At 57.8% G+C, this 17,757-nt stretch overlaps 2 protein-coding genes across 2 annotated transcripts in view; one reads left to right on the top strand and one right to left on the bottom strand.

The window, feature by feature from the left end:
- LOC116495362 (ankyrin repeat and fibronectin type-III domain-containing protein 1-like) overlaps positions 1 to 17,757 on the bottom strand; it is a 158,174-nt gene that overhangs the window by 138,063 nt on the left and 2,354 nt on the right. The window lies entirely within an intron of this gene.
- The window catches only part of TEDC2 (tubulin epsilon and delta complex 2), a 59,970-nt gene continuing 48,862 nt past the window's right edge, over positions 6,650 to 17,757 (top strand). Inside the window, exon 1 of the mRNA XM_032197783.1 lies at positions 6,650 to 6,933. Within this exon, the coding sequence (XP_032053674.1) occupies positions 6,650 to 6,933 (284 nt within the window). The remainder of the gene's footprint in view (positions 6,934 to 17,757) is intronic.

Here is a 17,757-nt window from a genome sequence, read left to right on the forward strand (position 1 = left end):
GTGGTTTTGTACAAACCAGGGCTCACCAGAGGACAAAACCCCGAGCAGCACAGCCCAGCCAGCACCAGAGTCAGAGACGGAGCAGCTCCGGTTGGAAAGGTCCTCGGAGACCATCCAGTGCCACCCCCCTGCCACAGGCAGGGAGCTTCCTCAGCAGAGAGATGGAAACAGCTCCTGGCCCCACAGGTGTGCCTGCTGGAGGGCCAGCAGGGTGGTAGGAATAAATAACATTTATTTTAATGCATTCCTATCGCTCTGTAACCACGGGGGCGCCAGCTGGGGGTGCAGCTCAGAGGAATCCCACACCGCACCCCAGGACAGAGTCCTTGCAAAATCTAAATTCTAGCTATTATTTCCTGTAACAGAAAAGCACGTTGAAGCTCCCCAATTTTTCATAATAGTGGGTTTGAATGCAAAAATAAACGTTACAACAGGTGGGAGTTTGGCCTGTGTAATGAAGGCGGCCACCCAAGCTCCCAGAACACACCAACACCAGCACCGTTCAGGCCCCAAGTACTCTGCCCTTCCTATTTCAAACGCTCTAAAATCTCCTTTTTTTCCCTTTTTCCCTTTTGAAATGTTTCTTCCTGAGTCCAGACGTGGGGTGTCACCCCCTCTTGCCCCTCCAAGGGCTCTCAGTACCTGCAGACAGCCGCCTGCCCCATGCACCCGAACCAAGGCTGCTTCTCCCCTTCTCCCCTGCACAACCACCCGTACGTGACCAAAGCACACCCCAAAGGCTCGAGGCAGCCGGGGGGCTGCGAGCAGGGGGAGCTGGACCCTGCTGAACTCCGCCACGCCGCGCTCCCAGAGGAAGAGGGGGAGAAAATACGATGGGAAAGGGCTCGGGGGTTGAGATAAGGACAGGGAGATGGCTCAACAATTAGCACCAAGGGCAGAACAGAGTCAGCGGAGAGATTAATGTAATTTATTGCCTAGCACTAACAGGCTAGAGCAGCGAGAAACTAAGAGCAACCTGAAAACACCTTCCCACCCCCATCCACTCCCTTCTCCTTGCTCCCCCCAGGCGGTGCAGGGCAGTGGGGGCTGTGGTCAGTACCTGATGCTTCACCTCTGATGCTTCCCCATGGGCACTCTGCCCTGTGCCACGGGGTCTGTCCATCCCCCAGGAGCAAACTGCCCCGGCACGGGTCCCCCACGGGCAGCAGCTCCCCCCAGACCCCCTGCTCCTGCAGGGGCTCTCCACGGGCTGCGGAGTGGAGATCTGCTCCGTGTGGGACCCGTGGGTGCAGGGGGACTCCTGCCCCTCCGTCACCCACCTTGGTGCCTCTGGGACTGCTTCTTTCTGTATTCTCCCACTCCTCTCTCCCAGCTGCTCTCGCACAGCACTGTTTTTTCTCTTTTAACCCTTCCCCAAACCTGTCCTCGCAGAGGCACAGCCAGCGATGCGCACAGCTCAGCAGCGGGTCCCTTCTGGGACCTCCCTAACACAGGCACCTTCTCTCTATAGGGCCAAGTTAGCATCTTCTCCAACTGCCTGAGGCAATCTCTAGGCTCCCACTACCAAAACCTCGCCCCAGAAGCCCAAACACAGCCAGGTAAAACAGGGACACAGCCCTGCCCGTAACCTTCCCCTCGCCAGCCGCCGCTGGGATCAGAAGCCGCTCGCGCTCGCATCCTTCCCCGCGCAGCCCCCGGTGTGTGCTGCCGGTGCCTCTGTTTCCTACCTGCACACCCACCCGGCTGTGACTCAGTGCCAAAACAGCGGGGGAATGAGGCATCAAACAGTCTTTCTAGCAACCGTGACTCACAGGCCGAGGCTGGCTGCCGGAGTTTTCTGCAGCCGCGCGACGTGTGTAATTCTCCTTAATACCGGTACGACTTCCTCTTCCTCCCGCTGGGCCACCCAGCTATCACTCCCAAATAAAGGATGACTACCCCTTTTCTGCCTAATCCAGGCAAAGATGAGCTTCGGCGCGTGCAGAAGGCTCTCAACCTCATCTCCTGGGCTGGCACTGGGCTTTAAACGGAGCTCAGGAGCCAGGCGTGGAGGAGGAAACCCCACCGCTGGGATTTGGGTGGGACACGGCCCCCACACCCAAAAGGGGGATGCTGAGAGCACAGAGAGGCTTCTCCAGCCTGTCTGAAGCAGCAAGACTGAAGTGCCCAGGCAGCTCAGGCACCCACGTGCATGCGATTTGGTGGGAGACATCACGACAGGACATGAAGAGGGGCAGCCAGCAGCCCCCCGGGTAAGCAGGCAGCGGGGAGCCAGGGCACACCGGGGGGCCCCGTGCAAGGGCAGGCTCACTGGGACGAGAGATTTCTTCTCCACTCTGCTCCCCAAACCCCTCCTTCTATGGCACAGCCACAGCAATACAAACAAGAGGGAAAAAGGCTCTGAGAGCAAAGCCAAAAAAAAAAAAAAAAACCCTCTAGGTTCACCATGCAGAGCCCAGGCAGCTCACCCCAAAAACCACCACCAAGGTCCCCAGCTGTGCCCCGCTGCCCTGTGCTGCTGCCAGCACCTTCAGCTCGGTCCCCTTCAGCGCTGCTGCCTGCTCTTACACGGCCACGCAGGGGCTAAGTCGTAAAGATGCTGAGTGTCCGCCGCTAACTTTAACAGGATTAACTTCTGCCAAGCAGGCTGGGGCTCTGAGTCACCGACACGGGATTTAGGACTATTTCCAGCTTGGCCTGGTTCAGCACCCGCATAAAGCAGCTCCATGCATCAGCAGCGGACACGTGCATTAATTTTTTATTTTCGTTTTTTTTTTTTTTTATTATTTATTCTTTTATGTAGGTTACAGTGATCCGTTGCAGCAAAAATGCAAATACACGCACCCACACACATTTTTCTGCTGGCCTCTCCGCAGGCGAGGTGGGTGTCAGAGCTGGGAGAGCAGCGAGGTCTCGCACACAGCTACCACAAACACTTTTCTTGAGTGTCAGGTAGAAACTTCTTGCTCAGCCTACAACACAACTTCGAAACTTCCAAGCTCCTGACTTGCTTTCTCTTTTAAAACACAGCTCTCTTTCCATATAGAGCGGTTATTTGGAAGCAGGAACATTTCTCTAAGTGTGTCGACATCCATCAAGCTACCAGCTGTTGGACCAGACCTTCGGTGCCCCACAGCGATGCCCTTTGGGGGAAGTTTTACCCAAAATTCAAAGCCTGCAGCCCCCAGAGCCATACCCCACGTGTCGTGGCTCTGCAACACCCCCCAGGGCGGTACCAGCGATGGGGACTCTTGCAGGGCTCGGCCACAAGCCCGAGGTAGAAGACCTGCTTCCATTTTTACCCATCTACCTTATGCCCTGAGCAGCTGGCACGGGATTTTGTTCCTTCAGTGCAGTTTTCCAGCCCCAAACTTGCCAGTTCCTCCTCTTCCCCATCACGACCACATGCCTGAACACAGACTCGCTGCCAGAGCTGAAGAGATATTTTTAAACACCCGAAAACAAGCGAGCACAATCCTGCCAGGAAAACATTGCCCACCCCCCCCACCCAGCCTGGTAGCACCGCATTCGGGTCCAGACCAACTTCAGTGGTGTCCTTGAGAAACCAGCCAAACCCCAGCAGCTCCACCAAATGGTGCTGGATCCTCTCCCTCCCAGGAGGGCTGTAGGTCCCCGTTTCTCACCAGCAGCCTGGAGAGGTGCCCGCCTGCCTCCAAAGCCTCCACCTTGTCCTGGAGCCCACGCCACACACAGCGAGGCCATCCTCTCAGCTCATTTACAAGACCAAGGCCTTCCTCGATCTCCTGGTCCGCTTTCAACAGCTGCAGGGACTTGACATCAAGTGTCCAGCCCTTTCTGTTTAAAGATACCTACATGAAGATGAGCTATTCCATATAGCCTGTCTTTTCCTTTTGTTACTCCACCGTGCCAGACACGGAGCAGCAGGCGCGAGCACACTGATGGTGGCGCTGGGAGATGAAGCGAAGAACCAAACCCCACAGCCCAGCGAGCAGCCCCAGCCCCGTCCCCTCCTGCCTCTGCCCGAGCCCATGGGCACCTGCACCCCGTGCTGCGGCCTCGGAGGGCAGGGAAATCCACCCCGAGACAATCCAGGCCCTCGTCCTGCAGAAACCAGCACAGCTCCAAAGGAGCATTTGGCTCATTTATCAAAATTCCGACTAGATTGCAAAAATTGCGACTAGATCACAATAAATCAGCTCTGGCTGACGTGTTTATGCTCATCACAAGCACCAGGAGAAGCTGCCTGCTGAGGACACCGATCCCCAGCTGGTCACAGCGCCTGGCTCTCCACTCCTACAGATCTTACCATCCCTTTGGTTCGGCAAAGAGGGCACCGGTGCCACAGCACCACAGCAGAGCATCCACCCTCCTGCCGAGCACCGCCGGCAAGTCTGGGGCTGCAAAAGCCTCCTGCTGGGATAGCAGAAGGTACAAATTGTGACACAGGTCATGGCAGAGCAGGAGGGCACAGGGAGGCTGAAGAGCACCTGCGAGCATTTTGGCCACGCGTTTGGCCAGGACCGCCTGAACATGGGGAAAGACAACGCGGCTGCTGTGTTGGTGATCTGTTCTGCACACCAGTTCAAGCCCTGCTGACTTAAAACACAAATTCCCAAATCCAGCAGACTTATTCAACCCACCACGTACACACTGCTTTATCTGTGGGCGTCGTTTCAAAATGCAGGCATATTACTTAATACCACAACTACACACCTGCTGATATCTTTTGGGCCCTACGAGAATGAGTGGGACCGCTATATTTAGAATTTAATAATTCCAGTTAGCGCACCCTCTGAGCCGAGGACCTGCCAGAGATTGTTTGCTGTGGTCCCAGTGGGCACCACAGCTTTGGCAAGTGGCTGGAGCCTGGTGGCCCCGAATCACACAGAGCTGGGGCAGAGCACTGGTGGGGTCTGGTAGACCTCGAGCTTCGGAGTCTGGAGCTCAGGGTCTCCTTGTTCAGGATCTCCTCTGCATGAAGAAAAGAAGTAGCTTTGGTGTAAAGTGACACTGATTTCAAGAGCTTCAATCAATGCTAATTTTTCCTTCCATCACCAGCCACACGCAATCACGGAACAGGCGCAGAGCCGGCAGGAGCACGCAGACACCGCGTCGCCGGAGGAGCTGGGAGCATCGGGAACGTCACCGTGCCACCCAGGGGTGCTGCCACACACGGCACAGGAAGGAGCAGGGACAGCACAGCTCCCTGCAGCTGGAGCTCAGCCGTGCTGGGGCCACGGGGGCACGTGGGGAAACTTCTGCTGGTGGGAACGCCGCCCTCCAGCCTAGGGAGCAGAGCTCTGCCACGCAGCACCCTGAGAGCCACGAGCACCACGGGTGCGGCCACACCTGTGCGATGGGGAAGTGCAGTGCTCGCATGTTCACACCCAGAAATACCCCAGAAATTTGGTACACAAGCGATGTGCTGGCAGTGCCATTTCGTGGTTAACGGCCTGGAGCTGGCAACGCACCGTGACATCTCCCTTCGCACGGGAAACCACCCAGCTCCCCACAAAGCACCGGGTCCAGGATGATAGCACCCTGTGCACAGCTGATGACAGGATACGGGGCCCCAGAAGCGTCACCTCATGTCCCTCCTGCCCGGCAGAGGCAGGGACATGGCACACACTCACTCTCCACAAGGCATTCAGCTGCACGCCAGCAATTCCTGGGGACGCATGCACTTGGCAGCACCCGCAGACCCAACCTTCCCCACAGGTGCTCTGCACTGGCACAGGTAAACCTGGGGTTGCACCTTCCAGCTCCGGCACTGAGCTGCCCTCCCCCAGCACAGGGCTGAGGAGGAGGAGGACAAAGCGCCCAGCTCAGCCACAAATGTCTCTGTGCTTTAGGAGAAAATGTGCCGTGCTCCAAGCGAGCCAAGAGGCGACTGTCCCTGTGAGCATGAAGCAGGGAGAAAGCACCAGCATGGCACACCTCGCCGCCTCTGTGGTGCCTCGGAGAGCAGCAGGAGGGGACAAGCACCAGCTCACCAACTCCTTAATGTCCTCTACATGGCACAAGAATCTCAGAAACCAGGGCAGAAGGTGAGTGGATACCTCGGAGCTGTTTTTCCCACATCAGCCCCACCTGGTGCAGGTTCGGTTCTGCCTCAGCTGGCACACGGGGACAGCAGAGGCAGCAGGAACCGGCACCAGCTCCGTGTGCCAGCTCAGGCACTGGCCACAAACCACAAACACAACCCCAACCATGCTGCCAACAGAGCACAGCTTCTGCCCCACACAGAGGGGCTGGGGGCAGCCAGAGGAGCCCCCCACATCACCCCATCCCCGAGCAAACCTGGAGGGGCTCGGGCAGGGCAGCCAGCGCACACGCTTCCAACTCCACCTGCGAGGCAACCTGTTGCTGTCCGTGCAGTCGGGGGTTCTGCATGCGACAGAGCGAGAGGCAGAGGAAGGAAAGGGGGGATCACGGCGCGTAACCTTGCCACCACAACGAGGGAATGGGCACAACGCAAAGCCGGAGACAGGAGCAAGCAGGGATACGTGCAGGCAGTCACACAGCAGACACCCGACACACACCGCCGACACCTCAGACGTGCCCTGGGCAGGGACACGGACACCAGGGCACCGCGCCTGCCACTGCCATCCCCAGGCAACGAGCCCTGCAGGGTCTGGCACCACAGGCAGCACCGAGACACCGCTTGCAAAGCTCCTGGCTCGTCCCCAGCCCCAGGTGACGGGAGATGGCAAGAGAACGCAGAGTACCAAGGGCTGTACCTCCCACCCCCCGCCCCGGCTGCGTGCAGCCGCACCAGGACAGAGGGGCCGCCGCCACCCCGTACCTGCACTCGGTGACACTACAGCAGCAGCTCCCGCTGCGCCGGCCCCGCCGCTCGGAGCGCAGCTCCGTCCTCGACTTCCTCAGGCTGAAGTACTCCGTCAGCTTCCCGAACGAAGCCATGGCCCCCGCCACCTCCGAGCGTGCGCCCGCCTGCAGCCGTGGGCACCAGTCCCACCGCACGCTCACGCATGCTACGCTCTCGCTACCCCACGCGCTCCATCAGCTGCAGGAGCAGGAAAGGAGAGCTGCGGGTCCGGGAGGGAGCACGAGGCCAGCCAGGAGCCACTTGTTGGACCGTCCACGGCGTGCTTCACGGCGAGCCCTTGAGTTTCGAGGCGAGGCCGCCCTGCCTGCCGGAGCCGTTCGCGGGCACCAGGCTGCACAACAGCAGCTCGGGTCGGCACGCTTATTTGTTGTAATGTTGCAGCTGCTGCAGAGCTGAGTTAAGAAGGAGGGGAAAAAAATAATAATAATGCCCTCTGGAAAGGATCCCTTGGTGGTGGTGGCACACGTCTGCGAGCCCCCGTGGCAAGCCGACGCTCAGCATGCGCACACAGGATGAGGGAGCCAGTCCTCAGCTGGGTGAGGGGAAGGATGCTGCCCGGATCAGCAGCAGGCGAGGAGAGACCCTGAGAAATCAGCTGTTGAGATGAATTTCCAGGGAGTCTGTTCTTATGGCACACAGAGACCAGCACAGGAGGCGGAGAGCATCCCTGCTCGCTCTTCTTGCTGCTATTCAGAGTTTACCAGCTCTCCTCCCTCCCTGTTTTCCAATGCAAAAGGCATCGCTCTGCCTCCTGTAGCACCTACCTAACATGATTTTCCAGCTTGTCACCGAACACCTAAGCACGAGGAGAGGGACAGACATTTAAAACGAGCAGGTCTGATCCATCTAGAGGTCACCTACGGGCTCTGCTCCAGCACAAAGCATTTCTACAGCAGGCAGCAGATAGAGGGATGCTGCGGACCTGGAGGGAAATCCTGCTCCCAAACCTCCCCTCGTCAGGAGGGCTCATCTCTGCATCCTCAGTGCCTGTTGCCGCCTGGGTGGAGGAGAAGGAAAAAGGGCTTCAAAAGCTCGCTCCAGCCTCACCAACCACACCAGATCAGGTCAGCGAAGTGTGTCCAGAGGAAAGGGAATTGCTGGTAACCCCCAGCTATGCCAGAGACCCTCGAGGAAGCAGCAAAGAAAGCTGGTATTAACTCAGCAGTAGATCAGCAAGCTACCTTCACCTCCTCTTGATCCCAGCCTTGTGGAGGCCATGTTCAAAAAAAACAAACAAAAAATCATTCACTGCTATTTCCCTGCTCGGAGCCGTCCGCTGCGACCAGCCTGCTTGCGACGAGGGGCGACCAGCCGCTGCCGACAGCCTGCTGCTGCGTGGCTTCCCGAACCCCGCGTCCTTCCTCCCTCCTCATCTTCCTCTCCCTGCCGGCTCCTTCGCTTCCCGCTCCGAATTAAAAGCGGGAGCAGCGGGGTACGCCCCGCCGAGCCCCACCGCCCGCCGTCACCTGCAGCCGCCCCCGCTCGCGGGTCTCCCCGCGCCTGTCAGCGGCAGCCTGCAGTTTTTTGGGGAGGGGGGGGGGATTTAATTTGTTTGAACCGTCCCCGCACCTCCCTCCCCGCTCCGGGAGCTGACGTTTAGCCCGGCCAAGCAGAGCGAGCCGGCGGCAGCCCCGCAAAGCTGGGCACGAAGCGGTGGGCGCAGCAGCGCCCGGTGATGCTCGGCGGGGCCCCGTGGCCGTGCCCGGTCCCCTCCCTCCCTCCATCCATCCCCCCCCACCAGCACCCCTCGCCGCCCACCTTCTCACTGCGAGGGGCTCCACCGCTGCCAGGGGAGGCTGAGGGGGGGCGGAGGGGGCGCAGGGTGCTCCCCCAAAATCAATCCGTTGGCGGAGAGCGGGGCGAGGCAGGGCATCGGCTCGCTCAGCGCACGGCTCGCCCGTACCGCTGTCGCCCCGGCTCTCTTATCGGCTCCCCGTTAGCATCCGCAGCGAAACGGGAGACGTCAAAGGAGGTCAGCGGGGCGGGGGGGGGGACAGCGGAAAAGCAGCTGGGGGGGACCAGGCAAACGGGGGGGGGCAGGAGGGGGCAGCTCCACTCCTGCGCTCAGGGCGCGCGGTGCCGGCGGAGCTGGGATTCGGGGCGCACGGGTGCCCTTGGAGGACGGCGGCGGGTACCTGGCAGGGACGGTGACATCGCTCACATCGCTCACATCGTCTGAGCCCTGCTGAGGCCACCGGAGAGGGCGGTGGGACCGGGAGAAGCGGAGAGGAAGGGGGGGGAACAAAGCTGAGCAAGGTTCATTTAAATGCCTCTTTTCCCTTCCTCCACAGCACCCGATGGGAGGGCAGAGGAGCGCGAGACCCTCCTCCGAGGGCTGCTTCAGGCACTGCCTTGCAAATGGCACTGCTCGCTTTGCATTTGCTTTGCAAAGGGCCAAAGCAGCATTGTTTTGGGGACAAAAGGGCAATTTGGAGGACTGTAGAAAAAGCCCAGGCTCCAAGGAGCAAGGCAGCACCCGGCTGGGCAGGGGACACCCCGGTGCCTGCGCACAGCCCCCAGCCCTGTGGGTCTCCTCCCAGGCCTCCTGAAAGGCTTCACCTCAGGAGCCCGGCAGCGCTGGCACTGGAAAAGTGACCAAGAGGAAGCCGGGGCTTTATAAAACCCCGTGTCCAGGGCAAGGTGCCAAGGTTTAGAGCCACAGACACCGCCGACACTGATCCCGGGGTGAGCGCCCTGCCAGCACATCCCACTGCCCACCCCACGCCCAGCACGGGGCAGCAGCTCCCACATCTCTCCTCCATCCTCGGAGTCTCCGAGGTCCCTCGGGCCGAGGGAAGGCGGTTTCCTACCCTGCAAGGCAAAGGAACAGCCCTCAGAGCCTGCTCAGGGAACAACGTGGTCAGCCCCTTGGGACGGGGCTGTTGCAGCCGCCTGTCTCCCAGCGGAGTTGTGCTCCTTTTATTAAGCAGAGGCGACCTGCTGAGCTACTGCTGAAGTCTCTCTCATTTCACATTAGCAAGCTGCTGTGCTGGGGCTTGCAGCCTTGTACTCAGCGATGCGAAAGTCAGCTTCCCACTTCCATTTAACAGGGGAATGAAAAACTTTAAATGAGAGCGTAGTTAAGTTTGCAGGGGACAGAAGCTGATGGGTTTGGTTTGGTTTTTAAAGAGCTGCGGAGGAGACACTGGGTAAAGCAGAAATCAAAACCCATACAGCACTGGGACTTTGGGCTGTGGTGATGCCAGCCTCTACCACATGCACCCTAATGCCTGTGCACGGTGATCCCCAAAACATTTTTACAAGCATCTCACATTTTTGTCTGCAGACAAGCTGGAGGGGAAAAAAAATACAAAAAACAAGCCACTTGTCCAGGTCTATCTCACACTCTCCTGGGCACGTGCTCATCAGGGCAACAGAGACCAGGATTTCCCAGTTTAAAGCCCCCAGTTTAAACACGGCAAAGGCATGGGAACCGAAGGCATGGGAACCAGCACAAGTCCCAGCTTGCAAACAACCACACCGGAGCATTTTTCAGGCAGAAATCCTAACAGCTACCTCGCAGGAGCCTGAAACACCACCACACTTGGCATGCCCAGCTGCAGGGGCATGGAAAGCATCTCTGCTGGGCCCCCTCTCCACCAGCCACCGGGGAGGTGGCTTCTGCACCACCCCGGCGAGCGTCCTCACAGCCGAGCGCCACCGTGCTCCCGAGCCCCGGGCACACAAACTGTCCCCGGCTGCTTCACTGTTTCCCTGGGCAACTTTTACTCCGAGAGCTCTTCTCAGCAGTGGCAAGGCACAAGCAGGGAAGGAGGGAAAGGGCATTATTCACACAGAGCTGACAGCTTTATCTGCGCCTGCAGCACCAGAGGGCTCCAGCCCCGTCTCTCCAGGGCTTTGGTTTCACTCCGCCACACCGAGACCACTCGGCACGAGGCACAGACAGCCGCCCTCCGAGCCGTGTCCTGAAGAGCCAGGCAGCAGCCAGAAGGCAGCTGATGCCAACCCCATCGCTCCTTCTCCATCTGCACCCCTTTTAGCAGCTCGTCCCTCCCCTGAGGACAGCATTAACGCGGACCAGGTGATGCTCACAAGTGCACCAGGCTGGATCGGAGGATTTCTCAAGAAGCCTTCTGCCAGTGCCGGCTGGGGAAGGACCAGGACAGTGCCTGGCTTCTCTGAATTACCTGGGAAACCCACTGAAAGCATCACAGGAGCTTCAAGGAGTTTTGCACAAGAGTTTTCTGACGTGCTAAATGCTGGCCACTGAGGTCAGGCTTCCTACAGGACTGAATTAAGCTGTTAATGGAGAATTTTGATAATCACATTTTTTTTTTGGAGGGCAAGGTAAGCTCTGAATCTTGTAAGTAAACACTTGGGGTTTAGGCAATAAAACTGTTCCGCCCTCCTTTTGAGAACACCCAGTGACTGAGCCACCATTCTTCACATCCAATTAATCCTGTGTACCACAGTGCCATCAAACGCTGCAGAACAGTTGAAAATATGCACAGAACACATTAATTCACGAGATGAACAAAGCCAGATATCACCATGCGCACAGAGAAGCGTGTTAAACGCAAACATGAAGCGATTGAAGAAGTAAACGCTCAAAAGACTGCTAGCAAGTACTAAACGTCCCCCTGTTAAATGCACACACACACTCTCATCCCTACTAAAACACCGCATTGCAAAGTTCTCCAAGAGCTTACCAAGGCCCCAAGTCATTTGGGCCTTTGGGAGTTGAAAATATTTCTGCAAGCACCCTACGTGCAGCTGGACCAGCTGACAGATTCAGCACCACGTGCAGAAACCACACGAAGTGAAAACACAACGGGGCAGCCCTGGGACTGCCACGCGCTTCCTGGCGGGGCCGTAAAGCCCTGTGGAAGCACTGCACTTCCACACAGTCGTAATAAAAAGCTAAGTATGTGAGAGGCGCTATAATTTCAGGCTAACTAGGCACTTTTCTTTAATTGTCAGTTCTATTGCATTACACACAAATTTCAGTGCCGATACCTAGCATAAAGCAGCCACGTCAATTTACTAATTTGCCTGGCGTATTGCTGCGTTAGAAGTCATTTAGTACAATTACTCCGACTCCAGCAGCAAACCCAGATGTGCTGCCCGAGTTACAGCTAAAATATCCTCCTTCTCGGGAACAGCGTTCGACTCCATAGGGAGAGACTTCAAAGACTTTTTCTGGTAAATTTGGGCCACTTTTGGGTGCACGAAGCACGGTGGAGAGGATGTGAACCCCATTAGGGAGTTCGGGTGCACTGCAGCACCCTATAGCTAAAAGCCCCCCAGGGGCTGGCAGCACCCTGCTTGCCTCGGTACCCAGCTCCTCGCCCCACGGGGCGATGTGCACAGTGGTGCAAGCGAGTATTTGATGCTGAACTTCTCAAAATTCAGCACCTGGGAGGCAGAGGCACGGCCACCAGCAAAGGGCAGTCGGGTTGGTCCCACACCTGGGTAGGAATTACCAAGTTATTTCATCCTGCTTCGAAAGCTTCTCCCCACGCGCAGCACTGCACGGTTAAATGGAAGCGCACGCAGGGCTGATTACCTCCCGAAGCACAGACATCCCTTGAGCCTGCTCCTTGAAGATGGCACACAAAAACCTGGCTCAGGCTTGCAGGGGAAAGATAAGGAGAGGAAAAAGCAGACCGTGGCACAGCCAGCTGAAGGAGCGGCAGGGGTTTTTGCATGCTTGCGAAGAGAAAAAGAGAGAAAATTAGTCAGTCTCTCCCAAACATGATGGTTTGCTGAGTTCAGAAGGACTACAGAGAGCATAAAACATCAGCGGTGATGTGATGGGAGGAGACACAGCAAAAGGAGAGGGAAAGGCAGAATAACCTGAGGGTGCTGGAGCTGGCAGAGGTATCTCACAGCCACACCGTGCCCAGCAGACATGGGAATCACAGCTCTGACCCCACCACCCAATGCTGGCTCCGTTCCTTCACACTGAAACCCCCAGGCTCTCTCTGACCGGGGCATAAAGGGGATATCCCATCCCCATGTCCTCAGCCAGCCTGGCAACAGACACAGCTCAGCACGTCCCCAAACAGCTGTTCTTTTTCCCTAAAAAAAGCCCTAGCAAAACCCCAAGCAAAAATTGGAAAACCTGTTAACGTGAGCAAGGATTTCCGAAAATAGCAAGGAGAAAATTTCTTGTAATTACAGCACGGCAAACGTCATCTATCTTTAGACTAACGATCGATATCTGCCCCAAAGCCCGGGGCTGGGCAGGAGGAGGTGCTGGGAGAGCACCAGAGCACAGATCCCCCCAGGAGCGTGGTGTTCAGCGCTGTCCAGCTCCATCCTTCACCCTGCTCTCCTTGCTGGCCACCTCCCGGTGTGCCTGTGACCAACAGATGCCACCCGGGCCATGCCAGGCTTCAGGTGACCTCCTGGAGCCCAGGGGCTGCCGAGGGAATTGCCAAAAACACAGTTAGCTGCCCAGCCAGGGAGGGCACCGCCACTCAGAGCACAGCCAGCAGGATGAGCTCCCGGGGCCATCCAGGGCCAGGCAGGCAGCGGGGAAACAGGCACCCCCACCCCGAGGAAGGATGTTTTTATTTTCAGCCTCCTTCTTCTCTCCTTTCACCCAGTAATTGTCCCATTTCTGCGTCAAAACAGTCTATTAAAATCTCAGCTTCTTTCCCAAACAATGGATTATCGTAATCCTCTTACTCCACAGAGCCGGCCATGCCTGTTGCATTCGACGATTGCAAACTTTCACGCCCGGAGTCAAATTTTAACTTTTCATGTCAGAACTTGGAGCAGCGCAATCACCAGATAGATGTTGGATTTACTCAGCATACGGCTTTTCGTTCAAATTAAGCTGAACGATTTCCCCGCAGGTCATAGCAATTTAATTAAAATAAAGCAAAAACAAACCTCTAAAACTTCCAAAATGCTAGTTGTAAAATTAAAACCTCCAGGACTGCCAAGCAGAGCACAGAACCTAAATAACATCCAAGGGAACAGAAACGCTCCAGCCTGCTTCAATAAAAAAGCTGACAAGCTGGATCGCACCCCGCGGAAGAAATACTGAAAGCCACCACCAGGCAGACTGAAGACAAGGAGGCAGATGCTCACCACTGCCAAGATAACTTTATGGGCAGGGGTTTGCTTTCATGTCGAGGACTTCACACCCCGGGCAGGAGTTGTTCCCATAAGCTGTAGCTTGGGGAAGGGAGCAGCTCTTAGGAATACCCTGGTGAGGCCATGCTTTGCCGCAGGGGTGGCACCAACAGGCAGGGTGGCAGAGGGTCCAGAACCACAGCCCCCTTCACACCAATGGGACAGACAAAAAAAAAAAGCCCACGGCGAGTGCTGTGCACAGCAGCTGGGCAATTCTGCTCACCAGGCTGATGTGGAGAGGTTGGGCTGTGCGGAGCTGGGAAACAGCCACCAGGCAGAAGACAGGGCGCACCTCTCACTCGAAAGCTCCAGCAACTTCAGAACTGGGCCTTCCTCATCAGCTGCCACTGGAGAGGAGCTGGTGGAGCACAAGGCACAGCTCCCCGTGCCAAAAACCCAAATACCAGCACTGCTTCCCCCACAGCGGGCTCCTCGGCACATCTCCCGCGGGCCATCGCACGCGCAGCCCCCACGCAGCCCACCCCTCCCAACAGCCCAGATAGGGGGAGCAGCAGCGTTACCTGCGGGCCAGGAGCACCTCACCACCCCGGTCAGCATCCAGCAGGTCCCCACACTGCAGCATGGCCTCGCCAGCACCCACAGCCCCCAGCCGGCACCCCTGGGGCAGGGCCCCGTGTTCCCTCGCCACCCGCCGCTTGCACAGGCGGTACGTGGGAGCTGTGGGGGGCACCATGGCTGAGAGCTCCCCGATTCCTCTTCGGCTCCAAGCTCCCTGACCTCGCCGAGCGAAGGAACTGGGGCAGGGAACAGGCCCTGGCCCCAGGGGATCGCCCTGGACGTCACTGCCCCGGGGCGGGCAGGGCTGGCGGTGCAGCTGGGTTGTGCAACGCCTGGTTAGGATCGGATACGCGCCATCCTGCGGGCCCCGGGCACAGCCAAGGTGCTGCTCTCGTCTCTGTGGGCTCCTTACCTGCTGTGTGACCTCCCCAGAACCCAGCAGCTTCTCCCACCAAGGGCTGCCCTTGCTTTGGGTGCTTGGGAGAGGTTCCCCAGCTGGGACACCTCATTGCTCCGCTTTCACCTCAACTGCCAGGCCCTCACCAAGCCCACGGCAACCTCCACAGACAACGCGACCAGCAACTGGCTCTGCGTGCCCCAGACCCACTCCCACACACACCAGCAGGCACACAGGGAAAAACCCATCGCACCCAAAAGCCCTGGGAGAAGCTCTGGGAAAAGAAGTCAGGAGCGCCAGCAACACGAGCACTCATCCTCTGGGGAGTCTTCCAAAAGCAGCCGGAGGCTGACCACAGCTGCACCTGGTCAACCTGTGAAATGCAAGGACTGGACCCGTGCAGACTGACCCAAACCAAGCACTGCTGGGTTTCCCCATCAGCAGGGCATCTCGGGCTCGTTTCCATGCTCCCAGGCGGCTCCACCACAGGCAGCATCCCCCGGACACCCAGCGCTGGGGGTCCCAGCCCTGGAGTCCCTTGAATCAGCTGCTGGGGAGCAAATCCACCCTGCACACAGCTCGGTTCTCCTGCGTGATGCTCCAGCACCCCAGGTGCTGCCCAACCTGGGCAACGTTTCCACCCCAGCCGTGCCCTTCCAGCCTGGCAGGCCGATATTGGCCAAGACGCACCAAGAAGCGAGCTGCGATGCGAGCAGCCAGACCTGTGAAAGCCTCATGGATGAATGCGTTTGTAACAGCACGAGAAACCCCGTGGGGCTCAGGAATAAGATTAAGCGATAATAGGGCAGCTCCAGCAATTTAAGCAGCTTTCACGTTACAGTCACTTCATCAGCCCAGAGCACTGAGCATCGGTGTCAGCGCTGAGCTCCAGCAGCAGGTCTGATCGGCCGCGCTGGGTGCTGCTGCCTGCTGGTGGTGGGCACGGCCCAAACCTCCGGGAATGCCCCCAGGAGCTGCCAGTCCCAAGTACAGCCCCGGAGCAGATGTCCGAGGTAACCACCTGGTATGTGCGGATGAACAGAAGGTGAGACCGTGAGACTCCAGGCACCAGCTTTGAGCCTTTGGTTCACTCTTTTACAGGGCACCGTCTCCATAAAAGTATACCCAAGGGGGCTGTCGATACAGCAAACAGCTGCCCCGGCGGCTCAGTGTGAGCAATGAACACGGTTTCCTCCCCAATTACTCCCTGCCTCGCAGAGCTGCACAGATGGAAAGCCGGGGAGAGGAAGGAAGAAGTCCGACCAAGCGAGGGCACACACAGCAACGCGAAGGTCAGGGCTGCAGCAGCAGGACAGGGAGCTGGGAGCTGAACCAGAGCCCTCCTCTCTCTCCTGTCCCCGGCACAGCCACAACGTGCCCAGCAGCACCCGTCCCGCCTGGAAAACCCTCCGCAGGAGCAGTGCTGGCAGCATCAGGCTCAGCAGCACACCGGCAGATTTTTAAGAGGCCTTTAATAGAAAAATCCATCCAAAATGACAGCTGGCAAGCCCAAAGCTCCTCGGGAGATGCGGCAAGCAGGGATTTTTGAGGAAGGGAGGAAAAGAAATCGAAGGCAGCGGTGACCTCACTGAGCAGAGCTGTTCGCAGCGGTCCTGCACCACCACGTCTCAATCCCTCTGCAGTTTATTTCACGCTGCATAGACCCCGGCTGATGTGACCCAGGGGCACACGGCACGGAGGGTGACCTGCCTGCCTTCCCTGGAGCAGGGAGGATGGGATGTTACAGAGAAGGCGGAGAAGAAAGCACGGGAGCGATGCCACCTTTGCCACCTCGGCTCTCCACCGAGGACTCGCTGCTCCAGCACCAGCCCCGCCACAGGGTAAAGCCCCTGGGGCAGCATTAGGGCCGTAGAGGAGATCAGCAGCAAATGCAGGGCATCTGAGTGGGGTCCCTTAGCAGCTTGCTGGATTAAAGATTTAATGCAATGCGTCCCTCTGGAAGAAATTACACAGGCTATTAAGAAAGATGCGCCTCGCGTCTGATGAAATCCAGCCATCATTGCAGCAATCCGCGCACACTAAATAGGCTCTGTAGAGCAAAGGGAAAGCTGCAGTTGCTCTCGTGAGCCTTTTCCGGAGACGGGAACCAATGGGTACAGCAGCAGCTCCATTAGCAGTAAAGTGAATGTGCAGACAGCCGTGCCTGTGGAGAGCGAGGCGGCCCCTGCTTCCAAGGGAAGGAGGAAACAGCGCTCGCCAGAAGCCACCCGCTGGCATCCAGGGGCTCTCCGGACCACCAGCAGCCAGCCCTCTGACACCTCCCAGGGCCTTGGTTTCCAGAAAAGAGCAAGGGGGACGCCAGGTCCCCAGGGGGGCAGTGCCTTGGCACCTTGGGAAGCCAAAGCGTGAGCTGGCACGAGTGGGAATTAATCGCAACTCGCTCACCCACAGCCAGCGGGACTGGAGGAGCACAGGCTGAGACCCCAACAGGAACACCAGATGCTAAAACATCTTCTTATCTTTCGCAGAGAGCCGCAGTTTAACAGCCTTCTTCAGGGTGCCTCTTTCTGATCAGCTCCATGTTGCACTGCAGACTGCAGCAGCTCGCTGGCTACATTAAATTCAGCTCCGACATCTCCTGAGAGCATTCACCGCAGCTGAACCCAGCCAGTCGAACAGCAGACTTGACCGAAAGAAACCAGCGCAGGGGAAGAGCTCACATGGCAGAGCTCACGTTTGTATCTGCAGAGCCCTTCTCCGTAGCAAAACCACCCGTGCAAGATGCACCTGGAGCTATTTTCTCAGGGAACTCGAGCTGAGATCCCCACACCCCAGGGGCTTTGGAGAGGCACCAAAGAGCCTTGGCATGACCCTAGGGGTGCTCCCAAATTTCTGACCTCCAACAGCAAGAAAAGTGGAGAGCTGGGAAATAAAGAAGCCAGAAGCCAAGTCAGCTTGAGGTCCGTGCAGGAGACACGGG

The sequence above is a fragment of the Aythya fuligula genome, chromosome 15 (genome assembly GCF_009819795.1).
Source record: "Aythya fuligula isolate bAytFul2 chromosome 15, bAytFul2.pri, whole genome shotgun sequence".
NCBI lineage: Eukaryota > Metazoa > Chordata > Aves > Anseriformes > Anatidae > Aythya > Aythya fuligula.